This window comes from Lissotriton helveticus, chromosome 3_1 (genome assembly GCF_964261635.1).
Source record: "Lissotriton helveticus chromosome 3_1, aLisHel1.1, whole genome shotgun sequence".
NCBI lineage: Eukaryota > Metazoa > Chordata > Amphibia > Caudata > Salamandridae > Lissotriton > Lissotriton helveticus.
The window spans coordinates 398,629,195-398,646,119 of NC_136061.1; the positions used below are offsets into that span (position 1 = coordinate 398,629,195).

General features: G+C 47.6%; 1 protein-coding gene across 1 annotated transcript in view; it reads left to right on the forward strand.

The window, feature by feature from the left end:
• The first annotated feature begins 6,739 nt into the window (after window positions 1–6,739).
• The window catches only part of TLCD2 (TLC domain containing 2), a 129,808-nt gene continuing 119,622 nt past the window's right edge, over window positions 6,740–16,925 (forward strand). Inside the window, exon 1 of the mRNA XM_078680162.1 lies at window positions 6,740–7,527. Within this exon, the coding sequence (XP_078536288.1) occupies window positions 7,352–7,527 (176 nt within the window). The 5' untranslated portion in view covers window positions 6,740–7,351. The remainder of the gene's footprint in view (window positions 7,528–16,925) is intronic.

Sequence of the window (16,925 nt, forward strand, 5' to 3'; positions counted from 1 at the left end):
CCACCCACAGTTGTCAGCTTGCTGCCCCATCCCCTCCCACCCTCCGTTGCCTGCTTGTTTTCCCAGCTCATCCTGCCCATTATATGTTGTCCCTTGGCACCCCCAGTCCATTCTGCCCACACTCCATTGTCTGCATGCTTCCCCACCATCCCTTTGTGCCCTTTCCTCCACACAGATCCTTCTCTACCCCCCTCCCTCCTTGTTGACTTGTCCCCAAACCTCTACCCATTTCTTTTTTTATTAATAATAAAAAAAGACGTTAGTGCTGGCCCGTCCTAGCACTTTTACTTTTAATTATCCTTAGCCCTGCTAATGTACTGCATGGCAAAGCATTGCCAAAGCCAATAGTTCTTATATGTGTGGCCTAAAAAAAGGGTGTTCTTTACTGGAACAATGCAAGCAGCATGAACAAAATTAGTCCTAAGAGACACTGAAAGGAAAACAAGCATTGGCAAGGCCAATAGGGTCTCACCCATGCAAGAGTTATTGGCTTTGCCAATATGTTTTAGCCATGTTGTATGCGAGCGTGGCTGCTGTTCAGCATGGTTAAAAGTTAGTGGTGTAAAGGAGAGGGGTGTGGAGAGAAGTGTCATAAAGTAAAGTGCCATGGAGTAGAGTGGAGTATTATGGGGTGGCGTCTAGAGTCGTGGAGTAGTGTACAGTAGAGTTGAGCAGCATGGAGTGAAGTGGAGTGTACAGTGTTGTGGATTGTTGTGGAGGGAGTAGAGTGGCGTAGAGTGGAAGGGCATAGAACAGAGTAGAGTGAAGTGGTGCAGGATAAAGTGGAGCGGTGCACGATAGAGTGCAGATGTTTAGAGTGGCATAGAGTGCAGTGGCATGGAGTGCAGTGGTGCGGAGTACATTAGAGTGGAGAGATGCAAAGTACAGAGGCGTAGACTGCATTGGCATAGAGTGTAGTAGGGCAAAATAGATTTGATTGGTGCAGAGTAGAGTCCAGTGGTATAGAGTAGAGTAGCACAGAGTTCAGTGGTGGAGAGTGCAATCTTGCGAAGGAGTGTAGAGTGCATTGGCAATAGTAGAGTGCTGTAGAGAGCAGTGGCGTACAGTACAGTGGTGCAGAGTAGAATAGAGTAAAACACACAATATGATGGACGGAATGTTGCATAATGGCAAAACATTCACCCCAGTCAAAGATCTGGGTTTAATCCATCGTTATTTTGCTCACCAAGACACCCCAGTTCAGACATGGCCATATGCAAATCAGTCTTGACCCTGTGCCTCATGGGAACAGTCCAGCCCGAACTGCCAAGCCATGACGTCCCTGGACCGGAAACAAGCATCTTACGTGAGTCCCGTGCTCTCCATGCCACTGGAATCAAGCTATCCAGGCTGATGAGAAACCGGTCCTTGGATGCTTGTTTCCAGTCCAGGGAGGACCTGGCTTAGCAGTTCGGGCTGGACTGTTCCCATGGGGCACAGTGTCAAGACTGATTTGCATATGGCTGGGTTCAAACTGGAATGGCATGGTGAGCAAAAAAACGATGGATTTAGGCTTAGATCTCTGTACTGGGGTGAATGTATGACATTGTTCTGCATTCTGTCCATCAACTGTTGTTTTTGCATGAGTAGAATAGAGTGGCATAGAGTGCAGTGACGTAGAGCACAGTGGTGTAGAGTGGTATAGCGTGCATTGCATAGAGTGTAGTGGCGTAGAGTGTTGCAGAGTAGAGTATGGTGGCATAGAGTGCAGTGGTGCAGAGTAGTTGGTGTAGAGTGCAGCAGTTTTGAGTAAAATGGTGGAGTTCATTGGTGTAGAGTGCAGTTTCAAGTAGAGTGGACCAGAGCGCAGTGACATAGAGTAGAGTAGTGTGGCACAGTATAAATTGGCATACAATGCAGGGGCACAGAGTAGATTGCTTCAGAGTAGAGTGAACTGGCATAGAGTGGAATGGAGTGGCATAGAGTAGTGGTGTAGAGAGCACTGGCATAGAGTGGAGTGGTGTAGAGCAGAGTTGAATGGCCCACACTGGAGGGTGTCGAGCGCAGTGGTGCATAGTAGAGTAGAGTGCATTTGCATAAAGTAGAGTGCTGTAAAGAGAAGTAGAGTGCAGTGTCAGACTGCAGTGGTGCGCAGTAGAATAGAGTGGCATAAAGTGGATTTGCGTGCAGTGCAGTGGCATAGAGTGCATTGGAATAGAGTGTAGTGGCAAAGAGTGCATTGGTACAGAGTGGTGCAAAGTAGAGCACAGTGGCTTAGAGTAGAGTGGCATAGAGTTCAGTAGTGGTGAGTGCAGTGTTGTACAGTAGTGTCGTAGATTGCAGTGGTGTAGATTAGAGTGGCATGGTGTAAAGTAGAGTAGAGAAGAGTAATGTGGTGTAGAGTACAGTGGTGCAGAGTAGACGAGAGTGGCATTACGTTCAGTGACGTAGAGTGCATTGGTGAAGATCGCAGTGGCATAGAGTGCAGTGGTGTGGAGTAGTGTCTTGCAGAGTATAGAATTGTGGCATACAGTGCTGTGGCATAGAGTGTGTTGGTTTTGAGTAAAGTTGTGTGGAGTGAATTCACTGAATACAGTGGTGATGTCGGAGGTCCTTCTTTCATACACAGTTGTGCCTTTGAATTAGGGAAAAGCTTCTAAAGGCATGCCTTTGAAGTGCGCAGATGCCCGACCTTCCCTGCCCTTGTTCCATAGTAACTATAGGGGGTGTACAGTCTTTTTTGTGGAGACAGGACACTGGCTATTCCAGTGTAAGTGAGGCTTTGGCCAGCTCCTCTCTTCTTTTTTGCCAGTGATGGCCCATCCAGTCACACCTAAGTTCCCCATTGTGTGTGGCTGTCAACGAGGAACACACAAAGCCTAACTGTCACCCACACCCTGTCATGTGAAGCAGAATAAGGCTGCAAGCACCAAATGTAAGGCAAGTACATTGCAACTTTCGAAAAGTGGCATTTTCAGAATTGCAATTTTAAATACGGTTTCAGCATAAGTTAGGATTTTAAATTGTGATTCCAGATTTACCAAACATGAACCGGTTATCTCTTCCCATTTGGAAATTACACTTATAAAATGTAATACGGTAACTCCAATGTTATCCAATGGGAGAGATAGGCCTTGCAGTAGTGAAAAACGAATGTAAGAGTTTTTCACTACCAGGATATGTACACTTAAAAGTACGTGTCCAAATTTTTAAATACATGGTACTCCAGGGCCTACCCTAGGGGTAACTTAAATGAATTAAAATGGAAGGTTTGAGCCTGGTGAAAGATTTACTTTAAAACTGCGCACACAGGCTCTGTAATGGCAGGTCTGAGATATGTTTAAACGGCTACTTAAGTGGGTGGCACAATCAGTGCAGAAGGCCCACTAGTAGCATTTAATTTACGGACCCTGAGCACAATTATCATAATACACTCCCCACATAGACCCATAGCCCTCATAGCCCAAATTTAGTGTGGTCGAAGACATCTGTTATCTTGAAAATGGCCAAAGTGGGTAGGATTGGCCCCAAAACCTTTTATCCCATTGGTTAGGCTGTGCCCATGAGTCATTCCCATCCACTAGCTAGTGACAGTCATAAATGTAGCACCTCCAGGTATCCACTTCAAAACCTGAGGAAGAACAGAAGAGGACTGGACCTGCTCTCTGTGACCTGAAAGGGGCCATGGAAGACTGGACCTTCTCTCTCTTGTAACTGGGACAAAGAAGTGGACTCCAAGGGTCATAAAGCTAACTTCTTGTTCAAGATGCAGGGATACAACAAACTACAAGAGGCCCTTTACTGTAAGTACTCATCTGGTCAAAGGCATTTGGACCTGGCATTTATTTATTTATTTATTTAAAGAGTTTTATATAGCGCTGGCTAGACCCGGAGGTATCAGAGCGCTTTACATGAGGATCAACAATATAACAGAAAATCAACGATGTAACAGAAAAAGTTCTACAATTACACAATAAATCCCCAAAAATTAGGCAATAAAATTAGGAGAGGAGAGAAAGGAGCGAGAAAAGTAGTGGAGGGGGCAGGGGAGGTGAGAAAGGGAGGATAAGGGAAGAGACAATACGGAGAGACGAAAAGAAGTCTGTCTAAAGACCGACTGGGTAGGTGATGACCAAGGAGGGAATCCACGGCCCATCTCCCCTATAGCTAAACCAGGTAACTCCATCGGGCATCAGACAAAAACATGGACCCTGCTATTGGCCTTTGCCTAACACACTGTATCTGAGTTACTCCCTTGAGGTCCTGGAGGTGCTTTAGAGGTGTACTCCTGTGTTTGATTGGGATTTAAAGGACTAAATCAAAAGGTAAAATCTTTGACCAGGATAAACCTGATTGGTGTATCTGACCAGTGCTCCATTGTGGTCAGCCTCAAATTGCACCTTTGCCGCGGTCTACCATGACCGTTGACTTTCATTGGCGCTTTGTGCTTTTTGGCTTATTATATTTTTGTCATTTTGTTTATTACATTGTACTCGCCTTTTATAATTCGGTTTAGGATTTGTATTGGGTTGCATTTTAACTTAATAACTGTATTGGAGCTGCATAAATACTTTACACATTGCCCTACATTAAGCCTGTCTGCTTTGTTCCACTGCTACCAGAGGGTTGAGCTCATTTTAGTTTAATGACTTTGAGGGTTCACTCTGACAGGGATTGATTGCTTCTTGAGAGTTTTCATGCACCCCAAATAATAATCCAGATTCTAACAGTTGCGCTTTACAAATGCCTAGAATAGCATTAGAAAAAGCTTGCTAGCAACCCTAAAAACAAGACAATTATGTCTATGACTTATAGCTCACAAACCCCAGATAAACATCTTCTGGTGTCTCTTGAAGTGATAATGGAAAGTTAGCCACTCCAGATTCATTACCCACACGTTTCTAAAAGCAACAGTTACATGTAGGGAGGAGGGGGTGTAGCCTTATGGCTAGAGCTGCCCACTTTGGAGCTCGGGAACCGAGTTTGAGCCTCGGCATCGGCTCAGCATCCAGTGATTCTGGGCAAATCGCGTAATCTCCCTGCACCTAAAAAGAAATGAATGTGTCCTTGTGTAATGTAATGGGTGCCCATGTAAAGCGCTCCAATACCTTCAGGTCGAGTTTGCGCTATATAAATCTGCAACAAAAAAAGTAAAATGCATGCGTAGTATCTGCTATTTAAGATGATTACATCATCACTGCACCTCACATCTATGTTTACGGATGAAAAGATTTGCTTGTGATATTAAAACTGGTGACATGAATGTTTCCCCTGATCTCGTTCCAATAATACGCAGAGTGATTTTCTGTGATGTCATTAGCGAACAAAGGTCTTGCTATGTTATTCCAGTGAGGACACCATTACGCTGGTGGGTGGTTTTAAAATTAAATGATCCTCATTCTATTTGATCACCGGAATTAAGCATGCATGATTTCACCAATTGGTAGGAAGTACCCCACTGTGGGGTAATGGCATTTACCACATGTGGCAATTACCTCACCCTATTCTTGTGGTCCGAGCCGGCCCTGGCTAAGATAGCGCTCTGGGCGCCCTTGCTGATGCTAGTTAATACGAGACAGCTGGGTCCCTTTTGTGTTCACTGGTCACTCCCTGGCTGAGCAGTGAATGATCCCTGAATGCAAACTTCTTTGGACCTCCCCCAGCTCACCTAAATCGCCCATAGCTTAGCTGCCTCATGCCGATGAGGGTGTTAGTGTGTGTCAGCATGGGTGAGAAGGCGAAGGGAGGGCAGTGAAGAGGGCAAACGGGGTGTAAAAAATATTGCCTATGGCATGATACGAAAGGCCATTTTAAACTGGTAAATGTGACAGAGAAAAGATAACACAGAGTCACGGACGAGGCTAGAGCAATAGAGGGGTGGTGCTGGTTGCATAAACTTAATTAACACACCTCCAAGTGCCACCCAGAAGCATGGCACCTTGGGCCTGCGCACAGCTCACCCATGCCAAAAGTCAGCCCTGCCCTTGCTTTAAATGCGCAGGTATTGTCCAGTGCAGAGTACCTGCCACTCTTCAATTAGAAAGAGCAAGTACCTGCACTTCTCAGCACTGCGTTCAATGAGAGAGTATAGGCACTTCTATGGGGCAAACCATTATTCTAAATAGTACCTGCATTTCTATATTTGAATTTGAAGCAATGCCCTATTCTACAGAACCCATACATGCCAATAGACCCGGTTCAGGCAGGAGACTCACAATTATTAAAGCAAAAAATTGCTTTATTTAGGCTGTCTCCCGAATGAAATGTACACTGCTTCATTAGAAGTCAATGGGAGAAAAGCATCAACAAATAATTGTTTTTAAAAAGTTTCACTTTGCTGTTCTAAAACGTTGCCATGTGCATAACCTGTGATGCGGGCCACTGAGTTTTCGCTGTATCACACTAGGAGCGAGGCAGTCGCCCCCGTTGCTTTAATGTTTTGGTTTGCATTTTCTCTACATGCCTTGCTGATTCCGTTCTCTTAATGCATGTCCCCCGTGCTTTTCTCTGTTCATCATTATTCCTGGCTACGTCCCAGTCCTCGTACCGTTCCAACTGAATACAAGGTTTGGACTCGCGCCGAGCGAAGGTATATAACTGAGCCCGCCAAAGTCCCGGGGGTTGCTGGGACTAGTAGTTTAACCCGCAAAACATTCGGGAGTTGTAGTCTCCCATAAATACTCCGTGGCGCAATCGCTCCTCCGGGGGTGTGACCGGTAGCCATGGAGACGATTGGGCGTGGCTAAGGTTAGCCAATGGACGAACGCTGGAGGCCACTTGTTTGCTGGTTACGAGAAAATGTTACACAAGGTTCGAAAAGGGCGAGAGTAGCAGAGGAAGGATATCTTAAGGGGATAGGGAGCAGATCCCCAGTGGACACGAGAGGGGAGCACCCGAGAGAGAGAAGGAAAGCGAAGGAAGACTGAGCAAAGAGCTGTAGACACTCCGCCTCGCCCATCGGCCAATTTCCACCTTTCCTCTTTAGTTTCACTTCTTATTTAGAAACCCCCTTCCCTTTGCCCTTTCCCCGCCTCATCTCTTCTTTACTTTGACCCCTCGCCCCATTTTCAGTCTTTTCTCTCCTTTACTGGCTTGAGATCGCCCACCCCTTCTATACCCTTTCTCTCCATCACGCCCCTCCTCATCCGCAATTATTTCAGCCTTCTTCTCTTCTCAGGCTTTTATCATTTCTCTTTCCACTTTTTTCATCCCTCTTCCTTTCCTCTGTCCCCACTCACCCCTCCTTTATCCACATTTCTTTATCTGATTATCTCGCTTTTTTATCTTACCCTACAGCCCATCCCGTTGTTTTTGTTTCATTCCCTTTTAATTGTATCCCTTCAGTTTGTTCTCTCATATTTGTATCCCTATCTGTCCTCCCGTTTCGGATTCTTTGTTTCCGCACTCTTCCATGGATTCCGGTGTGCTGCTGGTCGCTGTGTCGTTTGCATCTTTCCATCTTCTCAACCGGAGTGTGGATCGGTTCTTTCCTACCCCGCAGTCCGCGCTGCGAAACCCCTGGAAATGGAGAAACATCTGGACGTCCTTCGTGCACAGCCTGCTTACCGGCTTCTGGGCTCTGCTGGGGTAAGTCTGGGTTGTGAGTGTGTCCCTGAGGGACGATAGTGGCATGGAACACATGTGCGGGGATGCGGGTGGCTCACTCCAGAGGTGTCGTGGGCGGTCAGAGCTGCCGGTTGTGTGTGGCTTAGACAATTTAGGGAATTGAAACCCAAACGCAACTGTGCGGAGTCCGGCTCACGAGGGAACAGTTGTCAGAAGCAGTGTGGGTCAAAGGTCATAGGTAAACTGGGGCCACTGCTGCAGCAAGACTTAATCGGACCGCGGAAGTTACGCAGCCCGGTCTGTAACGCAGCCCTCTCGGCCCCCAGATCCTGTGACCAGCTCTTTATCACACAGGCTGTCCCGTTCAGGACTTCAGACTCATCCGTGTCTCTGAACATGGTTTGGGTGGGACAACAGCAGAACTCGTTGCGTTCTCGGTAATAATATCTTGGTTTGCGTCAGTTGAAACAGTCAGACGAGCTTATTTGATGGTAGTTCTCTGTTTGGTTAAAAGCCTATACCTGAAAAGAGACTATACCTGAAAACCGACTATGTGATGACATGAGGGGGTGGGGCAACTTAAGCACTCCCATCGGGTGCAGACCGAGGAACTGAGGCCTCGCCTTCACCGTCTAGCTGACCTCAACCTCCTCTCTGTGGAGGAAACTGGCACAGCCGGCGAAGAACGCTGTTCAACCAGAACGTCCACCTGGTCTTCCCCCGCCACCTGAAGCGCGTGCAGGAAGCATCGCACAGCTGTATTTAGCACCAAAACAACCATACACACCCTGAGTGGGTATTTCAACACAGGCATCGAGATGAGGCTTCAGAATCAAACACTGAGGAGAGATGCACATATGTGCGGCTACTCGGAGGGCCGCGTGCCACTTAGTTCCACATCCCTTTTCCAACGTGTTCGCAGCTTGAGAAAGGCAAGTGTGGGCTAAAATGCAGATGACGACTCACAGGAGCAGAAAGAATACTCTTGTTAACATGTTTAGTTTTTTGCCATTCTCCATATATTGGGACTAAAGCCCTCATTTGGCTGTAAAAAAAAAAACCTGAGCTGCCTGTTGGACGTTTTTGCTGACCGTCGGAACCCCCAACTTGTCTTACTTGTCTTTTTTTTTTTTGTGCATCTTCATTTTATTTACCCTATTTTACACATATATTCGTGTTTAGAGCAAATCTTAAAGCATTATTTGGGTGCAACATGGTTGTAACCTAGATGAAACCCAACTTGGTGCCCCTTTCATTGGCACACAGTGACCAATTTATGACTTTTACGTAAATCGGCGACAACCCCTCACTCACAGTGCGCGCCATGTTTCATCACTGCAGCTAATCCCGCGTGTCTCTTGTTTTGAAATGGGAGTGCTTAGTTCATAGCACCAGAGGCACAGCAATAGTATGAACATATTAAGACACTAGGGGGCATATTAACAAGGGATTTATCTCCACTTTTTTGGCTTTAAAAAGACAAAAAAGCAGAGATAAAATTATCTCCCTATCAACAACAGGGTGCTAACATGCAAATTCGCATGTTGGCTCCCTTTTTTCTCTATGCATCCCTTTGCATCTCTAATGAGATGCAAAGGTTGGGTTTCGGATCTCTAATGAGATGCAAAGGGGGGCATTCCAGAGCAAAATAATAGGAGAAGCGACATTTCTCCTATTATCAAGCTTTACGCCAACCCTCTTAGAGATTTAAAAAAAAAACAGCGCTAACCACGGTTAACGCTGCTTTTTAATGTCTGCTAATTTTCAGACTTAGGCATACCTGTAATGGGAGGTGGATTATGTGACTGCAACCACAGTCACTATCACCAATGTTATTGCAGTCTTTCATTGAATATCGCTGGAAATCCAGCGTTATTCAATGTGAAACGGGGATATTCCTGCTATCCCTGGTTTTTTTTTATCGCCATGGCGCTCAGTGTCGATAATACTGCGCTACCATGGCATTTATCGCCAGGGATAGCCGGCTATATATTTTTTAACGCTAACAGCGGTCAGCGATAATTTTCGCTGCTGCTTGTTAACATGCCCCTAGCATTGTTGTCCCAGGGAACCCCCTATCCTGTTGTGTACCCCCCTCCTTTCTCTGCTATGGCCAGTTTGGTCACGTATTCTTGCGGTGGGAATTTTTGGAGCGTTCACCTAAATACAGTTGCAGCCAACACCTTATTTTGTATAGTCTGCTACAAAGTTGTGTAGTAGTGGGAAATTTTTTTTTAGCGTATTTTCGCTATCGTAAGGATTTGACAGACACGCTATAACTCTTTATAGCACTGGGTGACGTCAAACACCGCGCCAGTGACCCCTCGCCGCTTCCCCATCAGGGGATGAGTCCTGGCTGTTACCTCACTGTACTAATGTGAGCGTTTGTGTAGTGGCAGTGCGTTCGCTCTTCTGTCCCGTGAGTTAACCTAGGCCATTGGTGGGGGGAACTAAACCAGGTTCTGGCGATCTGCACGCCACCTGGAATGGCAGGTGTACGTCACAGAGGGCCGACTCGGGCTCTCTTCCTTCCGAGGCCAAGTACATGAGTGTCGTCCGATCGCGTAATAGCACGTGTTTACTCCAATAGGTTAGACATAGAAGTGAGGGTAACATGAGGGTTGCCCCTTAATAGAGGGTCTCTTGAGAGTTACGAATGAAGCGCGTGCAGACTGCAGGTGCACGTGGCTGAGCCCGGAGCCTGTGATGTGGACTCCTCCTCCCCTCCTTTCCCGGCAGGCAGTTCTGCATCTGGGGAGCCAGGCAAGAGGGCAGAGTACCCTGGGAGCAGAGCGCAATATCAGTAGACTCTGAAGACATTCTTTACGTTTCACGGCCAGGCGGCAGAGGCATAAAGAGAATAACGATAAAGCTAGAAATGCCATGTTGCAGCCAGAATACTCTCTCCCTTTAGCAGTTTTAAGCCACAAAGAAGTCTGCTGGTCTATATCACGGATTCTATACCCGTGGTCCACGACTGTCTGGAAATATAATGTATGTTAGTACATTAACAAAGTACATACACTTAACAAAGCAACATTGGAAAATGTAAAATGCTTTGTAAATGTGAAGAGAGTTGAATCTGGAGGCTAAACGCTGGTAGCTTGAATTTGATTCGTGGTAGCCGCACAAGTACAGCAAACAAAAGTATGGAGAATTAGGGACCTCCTTTGAAATACTAGCTTCCTCTGGCAGAAAGAGAGGATGCATTATGAACAAGAAAAAGACAGTGATATGTTGGAGTCTAGCATATTACTTTCTTTGAGAAGTAAACCCTAATTCTGAAAATCTCCAACCTACCAATACAATTTCGATATTTGTTTGTGAATTAAAAGCGGTATTTCATAATTTGTATATTTGTCTGACGCATACTTGTTTCTGCAGTTTTGTGTATTTTTGTTTTCTACTTTTGAGAGATTTGCATTGTGCAGACTGTTTAGGCATGGTGCCCGGCTTCGCATAGAGATTCAGTGAGGGTCTAAATCTATCAAAAGTTTAAAAGCTGCTGGTCTAAAGAACCATTTACTGAACACCTACTAGCTCAGCACCCGCAAAGCCCCCTCTTACATTAAGACAATAGGATAAGTATACTTTGAAACTGTAGAACTCCTGTTGCTATGCATTATGTATTTCACTCAACATCTGCTCCTACCCACAATGTCCTGTGCTTCTTTTACTGTGGCTTCCTTTTTAATGTTAAACTAAGTTTTCCAACCTCCAGAATACACCAGCACGTCTGTGATGGCCACGGCAGCGCTACATAATAATAAATACAATATAAACAGACATAAGATGAATTAGCCGGGATAAAAGCCAAGAGGGTTAATTTTTCGACTGCTTCATAAAGTGTAGAAACACGTTTTTACTCGGGCTCCCAGAAGTAAATATAATGTTACTAAAGGCTGGAAATGGGGACAGGACCTCTAATGTTATAAAGTGATGTATACTTCAGCTATCTGCATGGTAATGATAGACCACACCCTAACAGGATCTTCAAACATACCTGGAGGCGTGGGAGAGGGGGATGATTCAGACAAAGAGTCTGACATGTATGTAATCTACACCCTAGCCTGTTCCGCATAAATATTAAATCATAGCACACTGCTTAAGGAATCCTAGGCTCCAGGTCTGGTGCCTCCCGCATGTGAACTTATTCTCCCAGCACCCACTACAGAAAGTTATGTGCACAGCATAGACTTCCTGCAAGCGTGCTGCAGGACATGGGCCTAATAAGCAAATCAAAACCCTTTTTTAGAAAAAAAAGTAAGGAAAGCAAAACTGTATTCCTCCAGAAGCTTATACATTACTATAACAAGCATTTGCAATGCAATGGTCTCGGCATCATTAAAGGTAGAGCTATTGTCATTGCTCATGACATTTTTTTTCTTTAAATCAAAAATAAATGGGCATTGTCATTAACATTGCCAATACACAGCACTCTGCACTCAACAGCACACAATGCTCTGCACACTTGCTCTGCACACTTGCTCTGCACTCACTGCTCTGCACACTCACTACTCTGCACACTCACTACTCTGCACACTCACTACTCTGCACACTCACCACTCTGCACACTCACCACTCTGCACACTCACCACTCTGCCCTCACCACTCTGCCCACTCACCACTCTGCCCACTCACCACTCTGCCCTCACCACTCTGCCCTCACCACTCTGCCCTCACCACTCTGCCCTCACCACTCTGCCCTCACCACTCTGCCCTCACCACTCTGCCCTCACCACTCTGCACTCTGCACCCTGCACTCTGCACCCTGCACTCTGCACCCTGCACTCTGCACCCTGCACTCTGCACCCTGCACTCTGCACCCTGCACTCTGCACCCTGCACTCTGCACCCTGCACTCTGCACTCTGCACCCTGCACTCACCACCCTGCACTCACCACTCTGCACTCACCACTCTGCACTCACCACTCTGCACTCACCACTCTGCACTCACCACTCTGCACTCACCACTCTGCACTCACCACTCTGCACTCACCACTCTGCACTCACCACTCTGCACTCACCACTCTGCACTCACCACTCTGCACTCACCACTCTGCACTCACCACTCTGCACTCACCACTCTGCACTCACCACTCTGCACTCACCACTCTGCACTCACCACTCTGCACTCACCACTCTGCACTCACCACTCTGCACTCACCACTCTGCACTCACCACTCACCACTCACCACTCACCACTCACCACTCACCACTCACCACTCTGCACTCACCACTTCCCTTGGTGCAGCAGGTGTAGTGGCACCGGGACCCAGAAGCCTATGGGAGTGGGTGGCACGTCGTTCCTTGCACTAAGGCTTATGCCACATTGTCAACGCTACTGCCTTGTATTCTGAATGTTGCCCTTTATCAGACTGGCGGTGGTATGATTGGGGGAGGGGCTGGGGGGCGGGGGGAGGGTGTTATTAAAGATGAATTCTGGAACTAATCCGTATAATATCGACCACCCATCCCCGAACTGGTAAACCATTCACTGCAGCCAAGTCAACCCTGCGTCCCGAGCACACCCGCTTCGACTGGCCTTTTTCTTTAGTCGCTGTGTGTGATCTTGGGCAGGTGTTGTCAGCACTGATCTGCTGAATGAGCTTCCGCTGCTCGATGCGCGTTGTCACAGCCCGGCCGGATTCACAGCCCAGCTCTGTCTTCCCCTTAAAGTAGGCCAACAGCGGACACAGCCGGGCCTCGCCCCGTGTCCTGCGCTCAGCATGAGGCGGAATATGGATTTTCTTTCTTGTTTAAACCGGAAGCGGCGCCGTTCCGCAGGCGAGCGTGAGATTGACCTTTGAGAGAGTCTGGCACGTCTCCTCCGATGCCAAACACGGCGTGTGCTGTGCCCAGGAACAGCAGTGAAGGGTTCAAAGCGAGCTCGAGCCTGCCACCCGCTCCCTCATCCCCGTACCCCACCTCCGTTGTAATGCATCCCTTTATTAAATGTATAGTTAAATGCGTTTATACTGTCTACGCAAAGAAAGCACGTTTGCGTTCCAAGCGGATTTTGACTGTTCCTTTCTGCTCTGCTCATCCTAGGCCGTGAACACACAAACACTTCAGTGTAAACACCGGCCTCATTGTTGACACCTCCTCCTGCTGGGTCAGAAGGTAAATAAGGTCGGCACTTTCACACTCACCCCTTGCATGCAACCATTGTAACTCCACAGACCACACTTTGTCCCCAGCAGTCTCTTAGTATCGCGGCCGCCCCGGAAGTCAGGCACGGTCGCCTGTGACGGGGGCGGGGCCACGTTCAGACCGGAAGAGGAGGCAGGCGGAGTCGTTGCGTCTCGCGGCCCGGGGCTCCTGTGAGCGGTGTAGAGCCCCTGGGCCGCGCCAGCAGGAGTTTGGGCGCCGCGTGCTGAGGTAAGGTAAGTTCCAAAAGGCTGGAGCGGGATTGGTGCACTTGTGTGTGTGTGTGTGTATGCTCGTGTGTGTGTGTGTATGTATGTGTGCGACAGTGACGGCGGGGGGCGGGGGGGGGCCTGGGTGCACTTGTGTATGTATGTGTCAGGGGTGGTGTCTGTATGTATGTATGTGCGTGCGTGCATGGGCGCTTGTGTGTGTGTGTATGCGCATGCGTGTGTGGTGCTTGCGCTTCCCAGGAGACAGCGCCTGGCCACAGCGCGCGTTCCAGTTACAAATCGCCTCGAAGGATGCGCGCGGCCGGGACTGTCTCCTGGGAAGCACGCTCGGTGACATAAGATCTCGGCGGAGACGCGCTTCCGCGCGTCTTTAGCCGAGACCTAAAAAGGCTGCAAGAAAAAAAACCTCTTCTGCACTTGTGATGACAGATTTTCCTTGGGCAGTCACGGGTTACTGGGTTCCAGTTGCATCAATGGGAGTCGATCACCACTGGTGTCCTGGGGCTACAGTACTATAGGACCCCAAACTGGATAACCGGTTACTCCCCGTCAGAACTCTACACTCTCAGCATAATGAGAAGAGCAGTCCAAGGAGGTGAGGTGGGTTAGACATTCAGAATGCAGTTTACACCATAATACCAGGCAATAAGATCTATCTCCAGCCAATGCTTTAATTTGTAAAAGAAAAATTCTTAAATACACGAGAAAAATATACTGCACACGAAATTAAGATGCATAGTAAAGACCAAAAGAGTCCACAAGTTTCTGATCCCAAACAATGTTATAGCTCCTAGATGTTAAACACTATGTGTACAAACCATGTTGCACAGGGTTCCTCTTCAAAGCTAGAGCAACTGTACCAATACTTGTATTGCAGTAATTTTGGCTTCAGCAGTTCATATGAAGTCAATGTTCCTGGTCCACTCACTGTCCCACTAGTGAAATTATTAGAAGTGCCCACCCTTCATTGGCGAGGACAACACTCTGGTGGTGTCAGGGGTCTGGTTAGGAGTGGCAGCTGTTACTAAAGTCCCACTAACCCAGTATCCACTAGCTGTAGGAGGAAACCAAAATAGGTGTTGGCCTGTACTACAGAGCCTGCTAATCCCAGTCTAACGTTTATAATAGCAGGGCACTCACAGAGACAGTGCTGCTTGCTTCTAGTGCAGGATGAGCAAGGACTATGCCACAATGCAAGTCCTAGGGCAGGGGCAGAGCATATGTTGTTCTACAAGGCTGTCTTTCCCAGCTACTGAAGGTACCTGGAAGCACCCACAGGTTCCCACATAACAGGGGTGGGTTCCAGAGAGCAGTCTCACCTGCTCTGACTGTAAGGAGCTACCTTTGTCTCATTTGTTGAAGTGCATCAAGTTGCCTTATCGTGAGCAGCTGCCTGGATTTCCCTTAAGTTTCAAAACGCCAGTAGTCGCAGGTAGCTCATTCTTCGCTGGGATATTGCCGGATGAGCTCCTTCCGTCAGACTGTTAGGTTCCAGGCAATCCATCACAGATGCACCTTCTCAAGTCCAGACTAATTTCTGCAGTCTGGCAGGGGGGTGAACAATTGAGCTTCTGGGTTCAACTCTTGGTTCTCTGCTTACCAAGGACCCTGCTATGTGACTGGTCAGAAAGCAAGAACCGTGTTGAACAATCCACTGGCCAATGAATCCAGTCTTTTATAATTTCCTGATGGATGCGATGATGCAAACCGGGAGGATGGTACTTTTCAATCTGGGATAGCCCATCCGGTCTTGTGTATATTTACTGCATGATCGGTGCACGAGGAGCTCCTGTTGTCCTGCTCCTTTGTCCCTTGGTACCTGTCTGTGCTAGCCCCAGGGACGGATGCTAATTAGCTCCATTCCTTGAATCCCTGATCATCTCCCAGTAGAGGGCTGAACACCAATGGTTCATTCCCCGTCCAACCAAGCTTTTACAAGGGCTAGGTTATGGGCATGAGTGAGCTGGAATGTTCAGGAGAACCAGCTTAGCACTAAACACAACGGCTCTCCAATCCCTCCTTACTCCGTGAACACCCTGACTCTCAACATGCATATCCCAAATACGATAGAAGCAAAAAGAACCAAAGAAAAACAGGTAAAAGATGCTGCACGGACTTTACGAGGAGGGATCAGCTCCCCCAAAGAGTACAGCTACCCCTGAGTATACATGAGTGCCACTGCCGACCATCTATCACAGCTGGTGTAGAGGGCAGTAGCCGTTCTCTGTAAATGAGGAGTGCACTTTGCATGCCCCTTCAACCTCTGAGCCAAGCTTTAGCGTCTCAATCCTTGTAAACACAGGAGATCCTCAATGGACACGTGTGATTGTCGTGTTCACTGAGGTAAAGATGAAAAATCCTACAGCCGCTTTCTAGTGACTTGCCAGATCATCATCAACTTTTGGCAGGGAAAAACTCTCTCCAGGACGCTGCAGAAGACTTTCCACCCCCAAAGCACCCTATACCATCAAAAACGAATTCTGCAGGCTTTGATAGTTTCCCAATGTTTCTCTACAGACATGATCTAGCCTAACATTATACACAGAATGGGAAGAGACACCACAGAACCCCTGCACCTCTGGTTCTGTAAACCAGTATTAAGTGTGCATAGAAAGGACCCAACTTGCGGATTCTTAGTAGACCTAAAAGGTTCCTTGTAGTGCTCAATTTCCTTAAATTCGCCCAATGCCCTAAACTACATGGCCGACATCTCACCAGGTATTCACCAGAATCCAAGAGCATTGTTTCCCAACAACACCTGCCAGATCACCAATTGGAGGAACGCATCCAGGAACATAAAATGGGTGCGAGAAAGTCATAGTGCCTCATACTAGGAGACCGCAAACAAGAATGCTACAGGCCTCGGGCACAAGACCCAAAGTATGCAAGTGGAGTAGTGTGGCTCACTGGTTAGAGGCGGCAGGCCCGAGAGCAGAAGTCGGCCCGGGACCAGGGTTCAATTCCCGACGCGGCAGGGTCGTGGACCTTGGTCAGCAGACTCGATAATTCTCGCTTCGGTGCTTACTCTAATCAGGGGTTC